The sequence below is a fragment of the Haemaphysalis longicornis genome, unplaced genomic scaffold (genome assembly GCF_048455015.1).
Source record: "Haemaphysalis longicornis isolate Haplotype H1 unplaced genomic scaffold, Haemaphysalis longicornis Haplotype H1 scaffold_1, whole genome shotgun sequence".
Classification (NCBI taxonomy): Eukaryota; Metazoa; Arthropoda; class Arachnida; order Ixodida; family Ixodidae; genus Haemaphysalis; species Haemaphysalis longicornis.
This window is the reverse complement of record NW_027526203.1, coordinates 260,703,312-260,726,519: the sequence shown is the minus strand read 5'-3', so window position 1 is coordinate 260,726,519 and position 23,208 is coordinate 260,703,312. Positions and strand designations below refer to the sequence as shown.

At 49.1% G+C, this 23,208-nt stretch overlaps 1 protein-coding gene across 1 annotated transcript in view; it reads right to left on the bottom strand.

The window, feature by feature from the left end:
• Positions 1–2,161, bottom strand: part of LOC144144930 (uncharacterized) — a 114,058-nt gene extending 111,897 nt beyond the window's left edge. The window contains exons 1-2 of the mRNA XM_077676438.1: positions 2,004–2,161; positions 1,624–1,681 (exon numbers count right to left, since the gene is read on the bottom strand). Of these exons, the coding sequence (XP_077532564.1) occupies positions 1,624–1,671 (48 nt within the window). The 5' untranslated portion in view covers positions 1,672–1,681; positions 2,004–2,161. The remainder of the gene's footprint in view (positions 1–1,623; positions 1,682–2,003) is intronic.
• Between the last annotated feature and the right edge of the window lie 21,047 nt (positions 2,162–23,208).

The following is a 23,208-nucleotide window of genomic DNA, read 5'->3' as shown; positions in this document are numbered from 1 at the left end:
TAAAGATCCTGGACAATGGCTTGGATAGAAGTGTTTTTTTCGTGACCGGAAGCGGCAGTGCAGTTGCATTGGGCCTTCTGTGGTTTTTGGTAAAATATGCAACGCAAACACTACAGTCTATTTCACAAGCTGTGTGCAGCAATGCCGAACCTCCCAGGCATACAGAGCAGGAACAAAAATATCCTTCCCTAACACTCATTCATGTTTTCTTAAACCGGGCTCCGAAAAAGTATCGCTGCGTTGGACATGCTCATTAGCACTCATTGGGTTGGGAGCCATGTAGCCTCTCCCATACCGCACGCAGCTTATGAAATTGGCTATGGTTGTTCTTCCAAGTGTAATAATGGTAGGTACAAGTCAGCTACGTTTTATCTTGCTCATTGCTTGAGCCCAGCTCGTTTTTTCCTGCCTTAGTTCATGACTTTTTTTTTTTCCTGCCATCAATCTCAACTGCTCCAAACTTCACATCCTCATGGGGAATCCACAATTCTATAGAAGCTTCTTTAAACTGAACCTGTAAAGGGTAATTCCTCACTTCGGCTTTGAGGCATGCAGTAGGCAAAGGGCCTGGAATTATTCAGGCTACGTCAACCTTTTTTAACAATTCCAGCAAGAAGCCTGACACCAGGCATCTCATAGTAAGGCAAAAGAAAAAAAAGGGGGATGGGGAGGGGGAGGAAAAGCAGACAGACCATAGAGGGCTTGCTAGAATTGCCACATACTACATGTGTGTTTACGCAAAGGGCACAAATACCAACCAGCAGCGAGAACATTCCAAGCACGAAAAATACGTCCGCTTAATTCAGCTTGCACCTTCTGAGCCAGTTCACAGCCCTTTAGTGCCGACGCCACCACACAGTACAGAAACAGAGGAACCAACAAAGCACTTTCGTCTGCTTCTGCACCTCCTTGCCGAGTAGTGCAAGGGATGACGTGAACTCGTCCTGCACTTATCAGCACTGCTGGTAATCGAACAATGACACCACCTGAACTGGTACACATAGTGCAGGCAAATCGAACAGATGTAATAATGATTTAAAAAGTTGCAAAGGCCATTGCAGTCGTATTTCTGCAAGACAATCAAGCAAGCAATCCGTGAGAATTTAACATGGTTTACTTGCTTTTCAGAACGAACAAAAATGAGATAAACCGAAAACTTCCAAAAAGGCCCGAAATGTCGAGCATTAAAGAAAAATAGTCGCTGGTAACAAGCAACACCTAAGCCTTGTAAGTGGTGCTAGAATAAGAAATTAAAATACAAATGCAGCAGAATTTCAATAGCAATGATGGAACGCGGCTCGTTCAGCTGCAGTATTTGTTCAGGCTCGTTCAGTGTGGGTAGCGCAATTGAAAGGAACACTAGGTATGCATGATTTTTGTGCTGGAACAAAAATAGCCATATGCGTACTTCGGGGTTGTCCTATAGGGTGAAAAAAGGCGTTATTACAAATTAACCGAGACTGCCCAGAAAAAAGTAACTGCAAAGAATGAAAAATAACACGAAATACGTACATCTGGAGCTCCCTGTAAGAGAAAAAGCAAGCGAGAGCGATACGTCAACAAGCAATGCGAAACAAAACAGGCAAGAAATACGGTGACAACAAGTAAGAACAGGCGACCTACCGGAGCTTTTGGACCTTTTTCTGGACGTTTTTCTTGTGGTTTATCCATGATTATCCATCTGATGCAAAAAAATACACGCAATTAGGACGTTGGAGACACGAAACGAGAGACTGAAACAACGCGGTGATCGTTGGCAGGTGTATCTAGCTAGCAGTTGATATTTAATGCGCATCTATTGATCTCATTTAACGGACAGCCTTGACTTAAAATTTCCCATAACGGCTGCTGTTATCATCGCTGCTTCAGGGAGTAAATAACGAGGTTATGATTCCAGGGCCAGCACTCCCCTCCGCTCGACGCCATAAGCCGCGCCAGCAAACGTTAAGCAATTTTTGTGGCATAGCTAAATATGCGCAGCTTCTTAATGTCGCACCACTTACATGTGATGATGGGAAGTTCACAGAATAAACGACACTAATCTGTAAATCCAGTCGCTGAATGCGCGAGCTGAAAACACACAGTGCGTACGAGCGAGCTACTTCTCTTCTTCAGCTTCGACACAGAACACACTGAGCTGGAGGCACAGTGTTGCAAGCAGTCTAACAGTACACCGCCAAGACGGGAGTAGCAAAATCAAAATATTCATTCAAAAACAAAAATCATCGTTCGCCTCCACTAGACACTCAGTCCAAAAAGCATGCATGGACATCTTATACCACCATCAACGGGAACTTTTCTCTCCTCCTCACCCATCACTCAACACACGACTCACGGACCCGGCGCCAAATTCAAACACAAATTTAAATGAACGACTTTATTGTTGATTGATTGTACGATTTAACGCACCGACGCAACGCAGGCGATGAGGCGCGCCGTAGTGGAGGGCTCCGGATTAATCTCGCACACACGGGCGTTCTTCTGCTTTTCGCCTCCATCAGAAAAGCGGCCGCCGCGGCCGGGAACCGAACCCGCGACCTCGTGCTCAGCAGCACAATGCCTTATCCACTGAGCCACGACGGCGAGTTAATGATTTTATTGTACTGATACTTGAAAGCAAAGACTACCAGCAGGCTGAGATATAAAACAGCGCGTTAGACTAAAGGAAGGGCACACAGACAGGGCGCTTCTGTAGCCTCGTTTCCCGCGCTGGCCCCCCAACTGGCCCCCCTTCAATCCGTGCAACAGGTGTCATTTGTCACACCTAAGGGTTGACACCTGCTGGTGTGGGGAAGGGGTGGAATGGGATAACAGGCGGATAAAGAGGAGAGATAAAGGAGAGAGAGAGATGGTATAAAAATAAGTGAGAGGAACTTACAAACACGCACATACACACGCGCACACACTCGCGCACATACGCGCGCGTTACACACAATAGGGGAGTTAAAATAAAACCATGCACCCCTTTGTCTGACGACGACTATGGTTGAATGCGAAGCTTCCTCGTGATGACATCTTTGGTTGGCCAACCCCATACTGCGGGCCCAAGAGAAAATAGTAACTGGTACGGTTCAATTCCCAGCTAAAACTAGCTGCTGGTCCCCGCTGGGACCAGCTAGGACTAGTTACCATTTTCGCTTGGGGTATGTGCTACTCTAGAAGTATGCATCCCTTTTTTAGAATACCCACAGCAACTCTTGCGTGTGCACTTTTGGGTTTGTACAGTTTGGGTTTGTACAGGTGTACACATTTGGGTTTGAGGTGTACGGCGCGAATCGGTACATGCTGCTTGGCGTTCAGTGGGCAGTTTTTTTAGTGGGTGCGGGCTTGAGGTGTTATAAGCACCGGTCACTGCCCAGAGTATAGGGGAGGGGGGGGGGCGATGCTGCCCCCCCCCCATACTCCCCGAAGTTCCATTGCCAGTGACATTACCAGCTGAGGTTTATTTTGTGTTGCCTCTACCTTTTCACTTAAAATCCTATTGTGGCTAAAATTTTACTACAGCATTTTTGGAGAGATGTGCACGGCTTACTTTCATACTTTGCATTCATTCCTTCAAATTCTTACCATAGTAGCACAAGCGCTCAAGAAGCACCAGCGATGGTTGCGTCATCCGTATTTTTATCCCATTGTTTAAATCGTCTGACTGTGAACGCCATGTGCACACAAAATACATTTAAATTTATACGCAGGAATGGCGTCTTTGTACCCTCGGTACATAAACATGCGCGTTACCCCCACCTTCCGAATTGGCGGCCGGCATTGACCGAGTGGGGTTAAAATGTAGACTCAGAAGTTTCTGGTACTGGATATTCTTCATTCAACCTTGAAAATTTTGTACATCAAAGGTGAAAGCTTGGCTCCGTGAGCGAAGAAAACCTGGATCCGGCGGGCGTAAAGCAAAGAAATGGCGCAGCTTGCACTAGTGGGGCAAGGCTGGAAAAGAGAGAGAGAGAAGAAACTTTATTTGTCAGCTTTGCTGATCGTAACCACCCGAGCGGGAGTTTCCGGGTGGGCGTTCGTCCGACGGCGGCCACGAGCCCATGGACCCTGGCGGCGTCTTCCGCCAGCTGGAGAAACAGCAGAGCTGGGGGCCAACCTGGCTTCTCCCCACACTGACAGCGGATCCCAGGACAGAAGAAGCAGCCAGTGCCCCAGCAGTGCAAAACCGTTCTGAACGGAACTGTAAAGCAGAGACCATTAAAGGGGCCATGCAGACAAAATTCAAGTTTGTTTTACTCGCAGGATTTGGTGTTTTATAGTGCCCTGTTCAGGAAGCGCTTGTCCGGCAGCGAACGATGCTTTATTCAGTGGGAAATTAATCTAAGTTAAAATTTTGATTCTCCCGCCGAATCGTCTGTTTCGTGACATCTGCGAAGACGTAACCAGGACAGGTGTTCAAAGAAACGCTAGTGCGCTGTTTAGTATGCACCGCACTGCGAAAAGCCTTGTTTACCGTCAATCCTGCTAGGTGGCGCCAGCACAATGCGCAGGACCGCTTTCCGCCCTAGCTTTGTTTCTGACCGTATTTGCACCTGGCTTGTTTTGTTTTACGGTTGGTAATCGTTTCGTGAAACACTGGGTACGCTCTACAAACAGGGTCACGAGAGACAATGTCGCTTACGCCAATCGGCCTGTGTCGCGCGAGACAACCCCAGGCGCCAGAATGCTGTGCAGCTACAACAATTGCGCGCAGTACCAACAACAGTCAACAGTACGAACTGGTACTTTCGTAACCTCCATTATTTACCCCACCATTCTTACTGCTATGAAATGCATATGCATCACACTTGAGCAAAAATAGGTCGTTGTGCAAGCTTATAAGCCTTGCCTAACTTGCGTTTGTTTTTGCCGGCCTCAGCCACTCGCACATCTGCCCATAATACGTCATAGGTTCTAGTGCGGGAAATGAGCTAGTGAGTCGCATGGCAATTCCCCTTTTTCCTAATTATATGGCTTATTTGAGGGACGTTTACGTTAAAAGTGTTGTCAGTGCGATGCTAACGGTGAAATCTTTCGAATGAACCAAACTTGTGTTTTGTCTGCATGGCCCCTTCAAAGTATTGATTGAATATGGGGTTTAACGCGCCGATATTGCACAGGTTATGAGGCGCGCCGAAGTGGAGGGCTCCGGATTAACTTTGACCACCGGGAGATATTTAACGTGCGCCGAAATCTCGAACACACGGGCGTTTTTGCTTTTCGCCTCCATCAGAAAAGCGGCCGCCGCGGCCGAGAATCGAACCCGCGTCCTTGAGCTCAGCAGCACAACGCCTTAGCTACTGAGCCACCGCGTCGGGTAACGCTTCAAAGTATGTACAGTGTTTTATTCAGTAGCAATCGCCGCCATACTTTTCGTCGTCGTCGTGCGATGGCCCAGCCACGTAGGGCAAATCCTCTTGTGGCGCGTCCTCGCCCCGGTGGACCTCCATTTCTTCGTCAGCTGGTACGGTGGCCGTCTCCACGTGTGAATTGTGAAAGGATGGCTTGACAGATTCATTCCCATCTCTGCAATTGCTCAGAAACGCATAAAAAGAGTCATCGGGATACTCAAGCTTCTTCCAATCCGGACTCTTGCTAACCGTAACCAGAACAGCTTTGTGGTCAGTATGGTTGACCGCGAGGGCATGCTAGCTAGCCAAGTGAAAATCGCCAAAGAGTAAGTCTATATATGCACGTTCCTCGTGCGGCGAACGGCAGCCCAAGACTGGGTCATGGGTTCGCCGTGCCGAAGATGACGACCATGAAGGCGGGAGCTCCTCACGTGGCTCAAGCCCACGCGCAAGCCTGGACAACACCGGGCGCACCTCACAAGGCGCACGCTTACGGGTGCTCGTTTCTTTTTTCTTTTTGCTACAGCTGCTGCGCGATGGTCGTGTCGGGCGCCTCGCTCCGGGGGAGTTTTTTTTTTTTTCTTGATATTTTTTTTTGCTAATGCCAACGGACCAAGCTCAAGCTTAAACAGCTATGAGGCGTTCCATCAATTGCAAGAGGAGTTCCATGGTGCGAGCTTGAATGAAAATATAAAAACTGGGAAGAACAAGCATCGAAACTCACAATCATCGTCATTTCGCCACAACAATGCACAGAGACAGCGGCGGCGGCAGGACTATCCTGCTTCCCCCACAAATCACAGCTCCTTCTACTCCCACCAATCCACCGACCCAAAAAATGGACACCCAACATCCAAGTCGCTTTGTCGGGCTCTGCCATACCTCTATCAAACCAAATCAAAGTACTAGGGCTCACTATCCAACAAAATCGACTCAACACACACACCATCCACCTACTCAAGACCCACGCAGACCAAATATCGGGACTTCTACGGCGCGTCCCCGCGCGAGCACATGGGAGTCAGACCGCCTCAAGATTACCCACGCCCTTTTCACCCCACGCATCACGTATAGCCTACGATATCTCTACATCACCCGCACCGAAATGACATGAACAGAGGCCATACAGCGCGCACTATATCGCCGTACGCTACAGCTACCCCTCAGCGCTGCTTCCGACGCTCTCCTCCACACGGGCACCTTTAACACACCATCCGAACTTATAGAAGCACACCGACAGCGACAGGCCCAACTATCCCGCCTTGCCCTAACCCAAACCGGCAGAACCGTCCTATTCTCCCTCAAAATTAACCCGCCCATCCACCACTCCCCTCATCCCTCCAGAATATCGAGAGGTTCTCTATCCCCTATCTATCCCCCGCAACATGCACCCCACCTATCTCACAAACCGTCGCCTGGCGCGAGCACGATACCATGCCCAACACTTCCCTCCCTCCACGGACACGGTATACGTTGATGCTGCAGAACAGCAACCCCGCCATACATACATTATAGCAGCAGTGAACCACACCCAAACCCCCTCTACCTCAGCCACCATCCGCGCTGCCCATCCCCACGTGGCGGGGGAAGCTGCAATTGCCCTGCAGCCACCACCCTCCACCCCATTCCTAGCCTCATATTAACGGATTCACAAACGGCCGTTAGAAATTTCTGCAGGAGCATCATTGCGCCCCTTGCCCACAAAATTCTCTGCTCCCACCCCCCTCCTGACCGCACCATCTCCCTTTTGTGGACTCCTGGCCATGTGGGCTTTGGCGGCGCGGAGAGGGCACACGAGGCGGCCCGAGCTTTGATACACCGGAACCCTCAGCAGAGCCCCCTCCTCGCTTCCCAACCACCTCCTCACCTAGATCCACTGCTCACCTTCCGCGAAATCACCCTTTACACAGGCTTTCACGCACCACCCTTCCACCCCCTCACCCCTCGTTATTCCACGTTGAATCCTCCCTCTGGAGGCAGATCCAAGCGCATTACCTCCCCACTCGATCCATCCTCACCCACATATCGCCATCCCTCTTTCCCACCCCCGCTTGTCCACACTGCGGGGACTACGAAGACACCCCCCACGCCATCTGGCCCTGCCCCGCCCAGCTTCCTCTTCCCCTACCCAACCCCCCCCCCCCCCCCCCCTCCTTGACAGGGCTCGGGCCTATAAAGCTGCGCTTCCGCGGCTATAAAACGTGTTTTTCTCTCTCTCCTATACACATCAGCCGTAAACAAGAAGCGGCGTAGCGAGTAGAAGCCATTTGAAAGCGTTAAAGCGGATCGCAAAACAAAGCATCTCCATCGGTAAGATTACAAACAAGCTCTTCGACAACACCCGGCGAATGTCCAGCTCAGGCGTTGAGCTGGACATTCACGCTTCCGTGTCCGCATAAGTACATGATTGCCCTCTGCTATTTTTCTACTGGCATTAAAAAGACTGTTCGTAAAATGGACTGCTTTGTACCAATAACAATGGTACCAATTTTTTCGCAAACTTTTTTTTCACAAATAACTCATCGCGGCAGCTCAGTGCATATATGGCGTAATGCTGCTGAGACCAAGGACATCGGTTTGATCTGGGCCGCGGTGGCTGCTTTTCTGGAGGAGAGAAGCGAGAACGGTCGTGTCGAGATTTTTAAAGATACCCAGGTGGTCAAAATTCTTCCGGGACCCTCCCGCATACGGCGCGCAACACAACCAAAATGAGCTTCGACGCGTAAACACCCCAATAAATAAATAAATAAATCAGTCAATCAATCAATCAGGTGGTATATGGGCCTCCAAACTAACACGCCACCAGATCATTCTCCAGAACCCCCTCCTTGGTCCCAAATATTAATTACTGACTGCGAGCCTCTGGGTCGGTCAAGCCGTGTTGCGCCGCAACTCTAATCCAGTGCTGGCCAAGATACGTTTTACGTCGACGCCAGTATTTCAGGAAGCCTTATTACCACAGCCGTCGTAAACCCAGCCATGCAGTTTTGTCAAACCTGCCATTACTACGCTCCTCAGAGGCCCCCGGGCCCCGTCAACACTTGCTGAGCTCAAAGCGATTTTCGACGCCTTGACGGCTATAGAGCTGCTGAGGCCAGACCAATCACAACTTGTCAACATCTTTACAGATTCAATGCAAGCAGTCCGGGACCTCCGGAAAGTACTTCATCAAGTGCCCATGTCCCGAACCATCCATGCGAAGGCTGCGGCCTTTAGTTTCAGAGTGAAGATTACTTGGGCCCAGAGGACATCGACCCTTGGACAGCAACAGGCGGATGCGGCGACTCGTATACCTCCAACGACGCATCCACTGCCCTTACTTCCAGTTGACGCAATGTCAAAGTTGGCCACCGACAAAGAAGACCTTCGGCGCTCCACACGCGCACTTATTCCACCGTGTCGATCAAACCTCCCTGGTGGGCTCACCCGCCGTGAGGAGGTGGCGCTACGAAGGATTCGCGTCGGGGCTGCTCTTACACCAGCTGTCACCCACACCTGGCCCCCGGATCGACGGGCTCCGTTTGGCCGGACATGTCCATTTTGCACCACGTCGGCATCGACCGCAGACATTCACCATCTTCTGTGGACTTGCCGTGGCCTCCAACGTTCCCGACAGCAAGTACTACATAGTGTGGGACTCAACCCAGGCCGGCCTCCCGACTACAGACGCTGGCTCTTTGGGCCGTATCACCGGAGCCTTTTAGACTTTCTTAGTGAAAACTTCCTGTTTACGTACATTTAAACACACTCGCCTCCACCGTTTTATGCTGCAGAGCAAAATTTCGCAATTAAAAAAAAAGTAAATAAATAAATAAACCGATAAACCAACCAATCAATCAATGATTGAATTACCAATTGATTGATCAATTGAACGATCGAACGATTGATTGATTGATTGATTGATTGATTGATTGATTGATTGATTGATTGATTGATTGATTGATTGATTGATTGATTACCCAGACTTCGACCAAATTATCGAGATGCTATTAAAGAATACACATGAAGCAGTCGCGATTCGTCAACCTTGATGCGAGTGTAGGAACAATCGTTGTGCAAAAGCATAGCACTAGCTCTGTGGGTGGTAACTAAATTAAAGTTACAATCAAGAGTAAAATCATAAACAAAAATGACCTCTTTTTATACAACGCAGACCTTTGCCATGCTAAAGTGAAGTCAGAATTCCTTCATACGAGCGAGAGAGAAATAAGCCGACCCAAACAAGGGGCAGGGGGATTGATCCGCACCCCTCTTCCGGGAGTTTACTCTGTGATCTTCTGCAGCCTCGCCTGCCTCTCTTGCTGGATCTTTCTTCGCCCCCCCCCCTCCTTCACACCAACAGGCCTATGCCAACACATCATGCGACGAATTGATCCTATCCCGGCTAGGGCAGCTTGCATAAAAAAATAAAATAATAATAGTAATAAAAAAATATATACCTCAGGTAACATATCAGTTAGCAACTAACGTGAGCGAACTGATTAACCGAGAGAGAGAGAGAGAGAGAGAGAGAGAGAGAGAGAGAGAGAGAGAGAGAGAGAGAGAGAGAGAGAGAGAGATACTTTTTTGAGTCCTGTGGTTTAGCGGTGTGTGGTGGCCGCCGGTTGAAGTCTGGCGGCGACGGTGGCAGCTCTTGTGACCAGGCCCTGAGTGTTTGCACGTGCAGGTCCGAGCTGCCCAGCGCACGCTCCCACTGCTCATCACTATTTACGTACGGGAAAGGATCTTGGGGGCATGCTCACATAGAGTGGACAAGTGTGGCGGGGGCGCCACAAAGGAGGATCTTCGGTGAGGGGTACTGATCGGGGTACATAATTTGCACCAAAATTCCTTGCAAGCTTCAAGCTGACTTGGGACCACTTCGTTCGGTTTCCGCTTGGGCTCATATTGTCCGGGTTTTCACTTGGGACAATTCGTCCTGGGCCATTTCGACCAGGACCATATTGTCCTGGACAAAATTGTCCGTGACCATATTGTCCGGGACCATATTGTTCGGATCCTGTGCGCGCGGGCTACAAGTCTTGTGTAGTGCGGGGAAGCTTCGTGCGCTTGGCGGCAGAACCCACCTTCCTAAAACAAGCTATGACACGCAGGAGCGTGTCCGCCGCGCAGGACCGTGCTGGGGAGGAATCACGCCCGCAGCAGTTACAAAATCAGGAACAAACTGGTGCTAGCGGAGTCGTGTTTGGAAGTGAATCGGCGAGCGGGCGCCGCCTGCAGAGATATTTTCTTTCCCCGCCTCTCAGACTCAACGTGCGCCGGCTGTACCACGAGATCGGAAAAGTGTGTTCTCGTGTTGCTTCGCGGCAGGCCCAACCCTGGGCGTCTCATACAGATGCCATGCACAGGCCCTTGAATGTCGCTGAGAGCGCGAAGCATTCTCGCGCAGAGAGCATTCTGAAAAGCAAGAAACCAGACGAAACTGTTGTCCACGATGTCTTACAACGTAGCCCGATTGCAAGTGGATTTATCTCAGACAATAGTTTATGAGGCAAGCTTTCCTGGACGCATTGTTTTTCTTAGCGTAGGCGCGATGACCACAAACCGGCCCCTCTGCGTCAACCGTTCAATAAAAAAAAGTTGTGTGGCTGCATTTCCTGCGTTAATAAAAAAAAAAAAAAGGCGCCGACGATTTCTCTCCTTCCCTTATGAGCACTAAAGTGTAAAACAGGTTGGACCTATTGGCGGATGTATGCAGTGGCTTAAATACAGATATACCACTTGGTGCTTCAGTAGTCGTTCATTAAAGCAGAAAGTGTCAGAAGCCTGGGAACAGGTATCGCATTAATACCGGCAACAAGTATTAATCACCTTCCAAACCAAAGCACCCTTGCATAAATACTATTATATGCAAATAAGCAACAGCCGCTCTAGAAGTGCACTCCAGGAACTGCCTAAATAACTCACTGGCGCAACATAAGCAATAACCGCGTACTTGTACATGCGAGAATAGACACTAAAGAAGAATCGGGAGCAACGCCGTGTTCTCCCCCGAGACGTATCGACAGTATCGAATAATAGAGGCACGAGCAATCAGTTCGCCTACAAGGCCACCTCAAGTTACACCTGCACACCATTCAACCTTTTCTGCATGCTCTCTTTGTCAAAAACAAAATGTCCGCCTTAGTAGAACGTCCATCCCCATATGTGTCAATGAACGTAGAAAAGGCACCCCAAAAACTCGACTGAGAGCAGTCGCAAAACGTTTTGACCGACCCGTTTAACTATTTATGAAATTTAATGGTTCATTTTGAAATCTGCTCCCAAATGCCCCGAGGACTGAAAATACCGCGTGTCATAGACTTAGAGCGAATGGTAGTTTCACTCTAAGAAATAGCCGCTGGTTGGCTTCACCGCAACGTTGCAGAACGACAAGTCAGCGTGACCGAACGTGCAAATTCGGCAAATGACGACGCCCTGCATGCGATTTGTTCAAGATGTTTGATGCAATGAGAAACATTTGCTCGGTGCTGCTTGCCTCTAGGTAATTGCTTTTTGTTGTTGTTGTTCCCACGAGGCTAGCGCATCTGCTCCCGTTTTTCTGGGGTTTGTTACGCGCCTCCGTCTTTGTACAACTCCCATCCACTGTCCTCCTCCTATAGACGTTCACAGTGAAAGCAACAATGCCTGGCTGGTAAAGAGTAAAGAAACCGTCGAATACATTTGGGACTGAGCCCGGGTGCTGTCCGGGCGACGCTTTTAGGGGCTTCCGTTTACTTTTCTCGCGCCAGCACCATAACGCCTCTTGCACGACCGCAACGAGTCAGTTCGGGTCCACGCGGGTGCGTCACTGCATAGCGGCCGCAAGCGAATCGCCGCCCTTCCTTTCTGGCCGAGTGTCAATCAGTCAGAGCACCAGCGTGCACGCCTTGGGTGCACACATACACGACTCGTGCAGGCGGCACTCGTGGTATGCCATCTCGGAGCGCGCGGTGCGCGGCATTCCGAGGCTGCTGCCGGAGCCAGAACAGGAGCCTCTGGCGACGCACGATGAAAAATGAAAACAACCCGTCTTGCTTGTGCAATTGGGGCCGCCGTCCGCGCACGACCTTGTCCTTGGTCATCGGCGCGGGCTCCTTGGCGGAGCCGTTGGTCAAGGGTGGGCCGCTGCGCGATCGTAGTGCGGCCGCTGCGCCTTCATTAGGGTGATTAGCCCGAATTGCAGCCCTCCTCCGAGGTCAGCCGGTGCGGGGACCGCTATCCGGTAGTCCCGCGAGGCGGCCACTTCCGCGCGGAACTCGGCCTCACCGGTTCACACAGATGGCGAATTCTTCAGTGGAGGCCCCGTGAGAAATGCTCGTCGGGCTCCCTTTCAGCCTAGAAAGAACCGTACGTGGGGGCGCAGAGCTTCCGAGAGCTTTCGAGCACGAGCGTTTCAGCCCTTCGACGGTAGTCCTGCAGCGCGCACGTGTTTCTGTGTAGTAGTGGCCCTAGGCAATCGGAATCATGGAGGGCTGCCAACTGTTCATTGCCGTTTATATATCGTGTGAAAAGTGCGCCCAGCACGATTGATACGCCAGCAAAGATTTCTTCTTTACAGCAAAGCTGTTTGTTACAGGCTAACTCACACGCTTTTCTTTATTTTTTTGAGTACGTAGACGGAGAAAAAGACGCTTCCTTCTCCTCCCTTCGGCCAATTGTTCGCCTCCGGCGCTTCAGATTTCAGTATAAGATGGTGTACGTTGCCCTTAGAAAAGTGTCTTCCCAGCAATGCATAATTATGTTTGGAACTGAAGTCGACTTGAAGAAGATCAATGCAAGCTTGGCCTTTGTAAGCTGGGTTTTTGACATTGTGTGTTGCGCAGTGAAGCCTACTCATAAAAGAAATAGGCGGAAAGGGGTGCGAGCGAAGTAGAAGGAGACCACCGACGACGATCGGGCCGCGGACCAAGCGCATGCGCGATGCCCGTCGGGACTCCGTATAGAGCGGGGTGGAAAACGCAAGACGTCGGCGCGGCTGCAATCCCGCTGAACGCTCCCCTTCGGCGATGGTGGTGGTGGAGGTTTTTTTTTTTTTTTTTTTTTTTGGGGGGGGGGGGGGGGTCAGGTGATGTCAGCCTGGCAAGATGTGCCGGCAATACCTCCACCCGAGTGCCACCTAATGAGTCAATAATATGGCCACTTACCCATGAATCCGCCAGTCCCGTCTCACGAAGGAAGCTAAGAACAAGACGCGACACCTCTCTACGCAGCATCGAATGTTCCCTTGTGAAGACAATCTGGTCCAGAGTGGTGTGTGGGGCTGCAAACTTTCGCATCGCTGAGAGCAGTTCCATCCGCTCGGCAGCACGCTCTGGCAGCACAATGCGTAGTGGTGTGCATCCCCTAACAGTGCACATGGCAAGCACAGAGCGGCAGCGCTGTTGGAGCCGGAGTTTGTGGCCGACCAATGACCCACAAACTGCTCCGCTTGTCATCCAACTTAACAGAGTGGAATAGCACTAATGTTTTGGTCGATATATATAGGCGCAAATTGAGTGTGTTTGAGAGAAGAGGCTTTAATTTCATTTATTACTGTTGGGTATACTCTCGTCGCCTATAACCCATACGGGAATTTAATAGCACCGGAATTTTGCTCGCCGTCCCCTTGGTCGTTGACTTCCGCATCATAAGTTTTTTTTTTTTGCTTTTAAAATAGACACTTAAAATTTCCTGCATGCTTAACTTTCCAAGTCGACAATTTCACAATAATTTCAAAGCGTTCCCTGTGTGCTCTCTCCCTGAATTATCTACGTGTGGTGGTTCAAGGGGCTCTATAGCATGCGAAATCAAATAGCTTACGGGGTCGAACGCGCGCCTGAAAAACATCTGGGAAATAACACATGGGAAACATTTTCCTCAAGCGCTCGCATGTGCAGCATGGTGAGTTTGCGCAGTTAATTTTGAACAGAAACGAATTTGTATAGGCAACGCCCAATCGCATACAATGGAACAAATCTTACACATTTCGTGGCAGCTCCACATTCAATCGGAACTGCAGGGTCGGGTCTGTTGCGTAGAGCAATGATCCCTCCGTGTCCTGATTAAACCACGCCTCTTCGGGCCGTTGGTCATTCAGCTTTCGTATGATGCTCCTTATATCATCGTCAAGGAGCGGAACGGCGAGCTCGTCACCTTGGTCGAGCCCCTGTTTTGCGAATCTGTCTTCTCTCTCGTTTCCTTTCAATCCGCTGTAGCTGGGTACCCATTGGAAATATACGACATGTCCTTTATTATGGGCCGTTTGAAGATGTTCAGCAATCTTAAGAGCAAATATGCGATACCCGTTTCTGGCCTGGACGTTTGATAGGAGCCCAGCTGGCTTTGAGTCGGAGCAGACAACCCACCTAGCACTTTTCGGCCTTGTGGCAATCAACCTGACAGTCTCTAGAATGGCACAGAGTTCCGCAGTTGTCGAGGATGTTATGCGAGGCAATCGGAACATGTGCTCCTCACCTAATGCAGGCACTGCGGCTGCGCAAGCTGAGCTACGTGCATTGCAAGAATCATCCCTGTGCACATGCAGCTAATCGGCATGCTGGTTTTACATATGCATCACAACTAGTTGGACCAATGCAGGGAGAGGAACAGTCGCCTTCTTGTCGATTTCTTGTATTCCAATAGTGATTTTAGGCCGCGGAAGAAGCCGGGCAGGGTTTGGGTCAGGCCAACGTCTGTATCCAGGAAGGAGTGCATTATAGTTGCCCAGCATAGCAGAGATCCTGGAACCAGTTCGCGTCATTAATGGGTCTGCTAGTGGGTGACAAGCGTACGTGTTGCGTGAATATTCTGAACAGGTGACGAGTCAGTTCTCTTAGCCGCAGTACCATATTATAAGACTCGGGTACTCCTGCCATCACAAGGGGGCTTGACGCTGCTTCGAGAACCCCCCACACACTCGGAGACTTCACGCTAATATTAGGGTGAGTTTTTTTTCTCTCCAGAAGGTGATAAACCATTCAGAACTGGCAAAGAGCATCCGATAGCTGATCTCACAAGAGCACCGTGCAGTTTCTGGACAACATCCGTGGAGGTTCCCGAACGGGCTCCAGCTAGGTGTCGCAGAACGCGAACGATGTCGTTCACATTGGTCTCCAGAACGTGTACAGTCAAACCCGGTTATAGAGAACTCTAATATGCGCCACGATAAGTTCGATATATCCAATAGTTCGAAATAGCCGAACCCGCCTATAACGAGTTTTTTGTTACGAGTTCGCAGTACGCGGGACCCCCCACCCCCATCCCCCCTCGTCCTGCCATGCCCGCATGCAGAAACGAACATAATAAAGTATTCCATTACCATACACAATACTATCTATTTATTGCAAGCAATAAAGCCACTTTCCGCTGTAACTATACCTACTTTCCCAAAAAGCGGTGATTCTTGTTCTCAATTTCGTTTTGGCGGCGTCAACTAGCACAGCATTCTCTACATAAGACATAATTTGCATCAGTTGCAGTCCGTGTCCTTCAATACCGAAGCATCGGATGGCTTTCACTCGCGACATCCTCCGCCTCTTCGGTGCTTCCAGCAGCGCCAGCAGCCATGACATCGGCGACGGTGTCGGCGTCCGAGGGGCTCACAGTGAAGGCAACGTCGTCAACGACACTCAGGCAATCCTCGAAGGGCACTCCTTTCAGCACATGGGGAACGTTGGCGAACTCTTCTCACAGTTCATCAATGCTTCCATCTTGGTCCGGACTCGCTGAGTTGGAGGGTTTAATCATGAGACAGGCGTGCGGAGACAGTTACGGAAAGTGCCGGGAGTCACATCGCTCCATGGGAGGCTCAACATCTCCATCGCAGCCAATCAACATCTCAATCGCCGCTCCGAGACCATGAATTTTGGCGGCAATTCTAGGCGCGCCGAGTTCGACATATCAGATGCGAACTTCGTTATAAGGAATATGTTTCGCATGTATTTTCGTAACTGATCTTTTTTTGTTCGATATATAGCACAATTTGCTTTATCCGGGTTCGTTATAATCGGATTTGACTGTAGATGATGTGACCAGGAGAGCCTCCGATCTACTATTATTCCTAGGAAATGATTGTTTGTCACAAGCGCTAAGGGTCTTCCATTCAGGCATATATTAAATCCATTCAGCAGTTTTAAAGTAAACGGACGTACTGCTGACTTTTCTGCCGACAAATGCATTCTTCGTTCTGTGAGCAACTTGGCAACTTCATCGAGTCCGATTTGAAATTTGGCTTGAATTATTTCCAGGGATGGTCCGGATGTCCAAAGGCCGATGTCGTCAATGTAAATAGAATATTGAATGCCATATGGGAGGCGTGTCGGTAACTGCGCCATTATTTCATTGAAAATAGTGGGACTAAGAACTATGCCTGGGGGAACCCCTTGGGTAACACATATTCTGATGTTTTTGCATTCTTCGTCGTGACGAAAATTCGCCTGCCATAAAAAAAGTCGCATTTTAAGCGGAGAGTCCTCCCACGTACTCCTAATAGCGCCCATCCTTCTAAAACGTGAACATGGCTAGCCGCATCATAGGCACACATTACATCTAGGAATGTAACTATTACAATGTTACCTTTGGCTTTTCGTGTTCAACAAACGTCACCAAGTCTATGATGCTGTCCATGGATGGTATCGACCTATGCGGAAGCCCGATATGTTTTCTCAGGTAGAACATAGTGACTTTCTAACCAATACATCAAGCGTTTATTGAACATTTTATCCATAACTTTGGACATGCAATTTGTTAGGCTGACAGGTCTGAATAATTCTAATGTCATGGGGCTTTTCCCTGGTTTCAGTAGAGCCACTAATTTTGCAAGTTTCCATGATATTGGCCCCCGTGCACTTTTTCAAATTCTGTTGTAGATTTCCAACAACAGACTCGTATTGCTTCAACCGAGATTACAAAACGCAGAATAGGGTGTTCCATCAGGTCTTTGTGCAGTTCGTTTACGAATGCTTGTCAGAGCAGCTGACAACTCCTGCTATGTAGATACTTGATCCAAGTCGGGGGAGTCTGAAATCATGGCTTCTTGTATTAGGGTACTGCGGAGGCAAGTGATTCTTTGTACAGGCCCGTGCTGGCAGCTGGTACTGCACAAAATTCTTCGGTGAGCGAGATTTCCGCAACGTTACGATATACCGCTAAAGTTCGAAAAGGATGCAACTGGGAGACAGGTGAACGAAAAGCGCGCACAACATTCCACACTTGCGACAATGAGGTGGACGGTGACAACGACTGACAAAATTCTTTTCACCTCTTAAAAGACACCTTTTGAAGTTGTTTTTGCATCTTCGCTAGAATACGCTTGGCTTCGTTGTAATGCTCAATCTGTCCAGACGTACGTACCTCACGTTGAGCTCGTCTCCTAATGGCCCCTTTGCTAGCTCCGCAAGTTGCCAGCTTAAAACACAACTTGTTCCTTTCTTCGTGGCACATACACATTTGAGGCATTGGCCATGAATCGGGAGCTTTGAGGGAAAATGTGGCTGCTTCAGAAAATTCACAAAGCTATTATAATTGAAAACTACAAGTTGTAGAATGACGCACTCCGCGTGAAACCTGAACGCGATGGCAAGTATACCAGTGCACACCATCTACGCAAAACATGATTCTATAGGGAAGCTGTGGCGTGTGTCTAACTGCTTGCTGGCGTAATTAGTGCCGTAAGACAGAGAAACGAAAGCGAAGAAAGAGATGCATTCACGGTGTAGCAGAAGATGGTTAAAGTAGTTTGTGCCAAAAGACATTGAAACGAAAGCAAAGAAAACGGCGCAAATACGATGTAGCAGAAAACAAGCCGTTAATAAGTATCACGAAGCTTTGGCCTTCAAAGCTCGTAAGCAGACTTAAGTGCCGCGATGATTTATATTGAAGTCGTCCCACCCCAACCTGAAGCGGCTGAAACTGTTGTCTTCCTCAATGGCACCCCGCCACCCTTTATTTGTTCAGCCTTTTGTCCTGCAACCCGACCTCAATACCTTCTTCCCCGTCGGCTTCGCCGTCTCTCATTACGGTGCAAAATCAGCTCTGTCTTCGTCTTGGGGCTTCCCATTTATTGCCCGTGTCTTTCACAGGGCCTTGGACGCCATCGTTCGGCACTTGATCTTACACGGGGAATTCGCTCGACTGTCTGATTTTCGGCTCTCTTTATCCGTTGGCCATTGGATGTCATCAGTGGATGATTTCCGGATGCATAAAGTGTCGCTGGCCTTAACGCTGCACTGGGTCTTTGAGCCTGACTGAACTCTTCCTGTCGTCGAGCATTCGTGTGCTCCTGGAACCACTTCCACGTTTGTCCATTCTGCCTGGATACAGCCAATAACTCAGATCTACCGTTCTCGCGATTGCGAGCTGAACATACTGATGCAAGTTGTGTCTTCTCTTGGATTTTTATTCTTCTGTAGGTAATGCAGTCTTGATTTACATGATCTCACCAGGGTGGATATAACTTCGACACCCTCAAATTTAACCTGTAGAGTAACATAGACACAGAGGACTATATGTCTGTAGCGTAGCGTGGTCCGCCGCGCATTCCGTTTTGTTTCTAATATTTCTCAAACCTGCATCTTCTAATATTGTTCAAAAGGCAAAAAAATTATCACTTGTTTACGTGTTATGAAGACTTCCGCCGTAAAATAAAAACAGAACAAAAACGACAGCAAGCATATAGCGTCATCGCATCAAGGCGGGTGCATTCCATGCTTGTTTGACGAAGGAAAATTTCGTGTTCATGCAAGATGCTTCCTTTCGATCTAGATTTTAGTAAATCCCGTTAAGGGTAGTTAGACAGTGCCTGACTTTATTTGCCGTAGTTTTTCTTTTAATTCGCGTCTTAACTCCTTCGCCTTGGCTTGCATCCGTCCATTTCCATCGCACCACGCTCTCGTTTCCGAAGGAGGTGCTACCTTGTGGCAGCGGCTTTCTGGCCCGTTCACCAGCAGCAGCCCGGCGCCTGCCCGTGGCCCCTCGAACGCAGCCCGAGGGTCGGTGTCAGTTGGTGCAAGGGAAGAGGATGGTCCAGTGGCGACGTGTCGGCCAGCGAGACTCGCCGACGCTCTGCGCAGCCGATCGGCGATAACCCGATGAGCCCCTCGTGGCGGATACCGGTTTCCGCGGCGCCAAATACCGGCGTATTTGCACTCTGGCACGCACGTGCCTCCCCGGCAGTTTGCTGTCTGGAACATCTTACACGTTTAAATGAACGGCGCGAAAGAACGCCGCTTCCGCGTGCGCGGCACAGTCGGAACACGGTACACGCAGGCTCGGTTCGTGGCCAAGCATGCAGAAAAAAAAAAAAGGAAAAAAAAACTTTTTTTTTTTTTTTTGGCGGCATTCGGTGATCAGTCTTCGTGCCGAACCACTTGGACATTCAAACTCGACTGTGTTCCGCTTCCTCTAACATGAGGTCGGTACATTTCTCCAATAAATGACGCACCGGTACACGATACCCCAATTAAATACGTTTGCCTTTTGGGTAAATACACGGTGGGAATTCGCTCCACCGGATCGATGCGTGCAGCGCATGATTTCCAGAGAAATACAAAGGTTTGTTTCGGAAGTTTATGCTCGAGTCTAACAGTACATAGAAGATGAGCGGGGTGGGTTGTCCGGTCCTTAACACTGCACGTCACTCGCCTTACTACAGCGAAAATCCAAGCGGTGTATTCGTTGGCTGCTATTCGTCACACTCCTTTGAAAGAGTGCATGTGACAGAAACGTGGGACAATTTGACTCAGAAATGTTACCTTCGCGGTGGCACTACTCAATGCAGAACGTCATGCTTGGATTGTGTTATGCGGCTGCGGAGAATCATCGCCGCAAATGTAAAACAAACAAAAAAACCACCCAAAAAGTGCTCAAATCGGTTTCATGCGTTCAAAAATTCGCGTACAAATGCCCCTAAAAGTAAATTCAGGATTTTCCCCTTACCCTCTCCAGTGTGACAGGAATTGAATCAACAGGCGGCACTTTCAGAGAGAGTTTTAGCCCTCCGCATGCTCCGTCTGTTCCGTGGCTACCGTGTTGACCGAAACCAACACCACCTAGACTTTCAAGGCCTGCGGAGTGCCGCCGTGACGTCACAGGGCAGGGGCGGCCGCGCGCCGCCCGCAGAGCACGGAAGCGGAGGCAATGAACAGGTTTAGTGCCGTATCACTGCAAAAATTGTGGGGTAGTAGTATTCTGTTTCTGTTCCCGTGCTTGGACATGACCCCATAGTTTGCCGACCATGTAACGCCAAGCTGTGTTGTTTGAGTAAACATATCGGTGGCCACAAAAATCGTTTGCACTGTTGCTCGCGAATACTTTTTTGTCTAACCATTAACCGCACTAACTATATATAAGACAATAGTAGACTCCTCATTGATTACATTGTGGTGTATACAAGGGATTTAAATGTGCTGCACATGCAACTAACTCTCACGTTTTTCAACTACAAGCGCAAACGAGGAGAAGTTGGACAGTTTAGAAGTGAAGTTATAAGCACAAAACATTAACACACGAAGCACACGAGCTCGTTTTGGATATTTTTTGGGCAGTAGAATGCAATACATGCTAAAAGACTCAACGTAAAGCTAAATTTGAATTTTACCTGTTCTTATTATAAATATGTTCTTTTTGTCACGTACCAACAGCATCATTACGAATATTTTGTTGTAACATGCACACCAAATTCAACTTCACTGCCATGGGCCGAAAAGCGCTGTGAGAGCGTAATGCAAAGCAAGACCGACAAATAGGATTACTATACGACTAACTGGCTGATCATTCGTGGACGCCATTATAATACCCCTGCCATGTTCTATTGTGCACGGAGGTGTCTGCAGCCGATGCCTGTAAAAAGAGTGAGTTAGTAAGAAAAATTTTCACCTCAATAACGATTTTAATTTTTTTTTGAAATCCATTAGAAGCAGTCCTTCACACACTACGCTGAAACTCGAAGGGGTCAGGACTATTTATCGTATTTCGCAGGAAACGATGCGACCATTCGAACTATTGCGCTTATCCTAAATTTGAGGCCATGTAGCTCCACATTCAGATAAAAGTATCACCACAAAATTACTCGAATTTTTTTATGGACCAGTTCACGTCAGTCCTGAGCCATTTACTTTTTGATACCGCGCGTAAAGTATTTATTGGGGAATTAATACGTCTAGATTAGTGAAACGTGTTATTAGGACTGTCTTTGTGACTTCTCGGCAAGAAACCATTTTTTTGCAGCGAAGCATCCTAATGATGCCAGCTATCTTTTAAAAGCATGCAGATCGAACACTACAAATGCATTTATGATGACTTTAAACGGATTTATTGCACTAAAAGAACACCAGTGCTGCTGTGAACACAGTGACTCACTTGCTCAGCGTTTGAAGCTTTCTTTCTTTTGTTTTTGCGCTAGCGTCCGCGATCTTGTCATTCAGTCGGCAACAGAAGTTCTTAAGCAGAATGTTTGTACTGCACCACAGCACATGCTTCAGCAGGAGCTCACCCTGGAGTTCAGTGTAGGTGGAAAGTCTTCTCGGCGTATTGCACGTATCCATTTTCGTCGCTACTCGTCCTCTTGAGAAAACCGAAACACCGGCACTTCCACTCTGGTGTGCAATTTCCGCGACACCACGGAACTGATCACTTGCTCGGCATCACAAATATAGTGCGCACCATCCCGGCAGAATGACAAATGACAGACACGAAAAGAAGCGTGGTCAGGATCATGCGCGCAGTACCATGCACGTGGGTGCAGTGAGAAAAAAAAAAGCTGACTGAGAACACAGCAGTTTCAGTTTACATGCGCTGTCGAAAATAGTGCGGGGTAGGTATCATTCAACCTCCGTCAAACTTGCTTGCAAATAAAGGCTGTAACTTATGAACTTTTACGTTATCTTTGTCCACAATTTACCGAACAATCTGTTCTCATTCTACCGCAAAATATACATCGATATTTGTTGTCACTGCGCGAACTGACACAAACACGGGCATGCTGTATGGCACTACTTGAACCTCTTTGCCCTGAAGGAAACTTGTTGTGAGGGGTGGCTATGAAAATTCTGGGAAGTTGTGGTTAGTGAACCCTGCCGCCCAGCCACTACAAAGGATAAGCCGGGAAGTTATGCTGAGTGGGCGCGCCTTTTCTTTTTGTCCCCTTCTCGTTGGGCTTTTGTGGGCCCCATCGGGAGGCAATTAACGTGTCTCGCGACAATGGCCGTCTTTCTGCTCCTGCACGTACCTACCTGCGCCAGGACGGGGGACAAAGGAAGGGGTGGCAGGGCCCACGGAAAAGCTTGCAGGCGACGCCAGCAGAAAAGTATTTGGGCTTTGCAGGGAAGACGACCATGTGCTTTGCCAAGAAGCCGACTTTTTCAATCAGCCCCCGCCCGCCCCAGCCCGATGACGTAGGCCGCGTCGCGCAAAAGAGAATTTCGGCTTTATAGTCTAGGTGGTGTTGCCGAAACCCATCTGCACCTGCGCGCCCAGGCACGGCGAGGAGGGCACACCCCAGCGTAACGAATGCGCGGGCATGGTAAGGGCCGGCCGCGGAACTAATCACCCCTACCGAAACGAATGCGCAAGTCCCGGTCAACACGGCGACCACGGAGCATACGGAGTGCTAAAACTCTCTATTCTCTACGCGACCGACTGCCGAGTGAGCGCACCCAACAGCACGGGTATCCAAGCGCCGAAGGGGAGAACGGCGAACGCGATGCTCAAAGAGGTCTGTACCACACGTATGTATACGGTGACTAAAGCGCATTACATTAATTTTCCACTTTCGCTTTCGTCGGGTTATTACGCGTTCCTATTGTTTTTGGTACATTGAACTAAGTATAATTTATAGCGTGAATGATCCTTTGTTCACAAACAGGCCACTTGTCCATAACAACGGATGAACACCGCACAGCGCATTAACAGGGGGCGC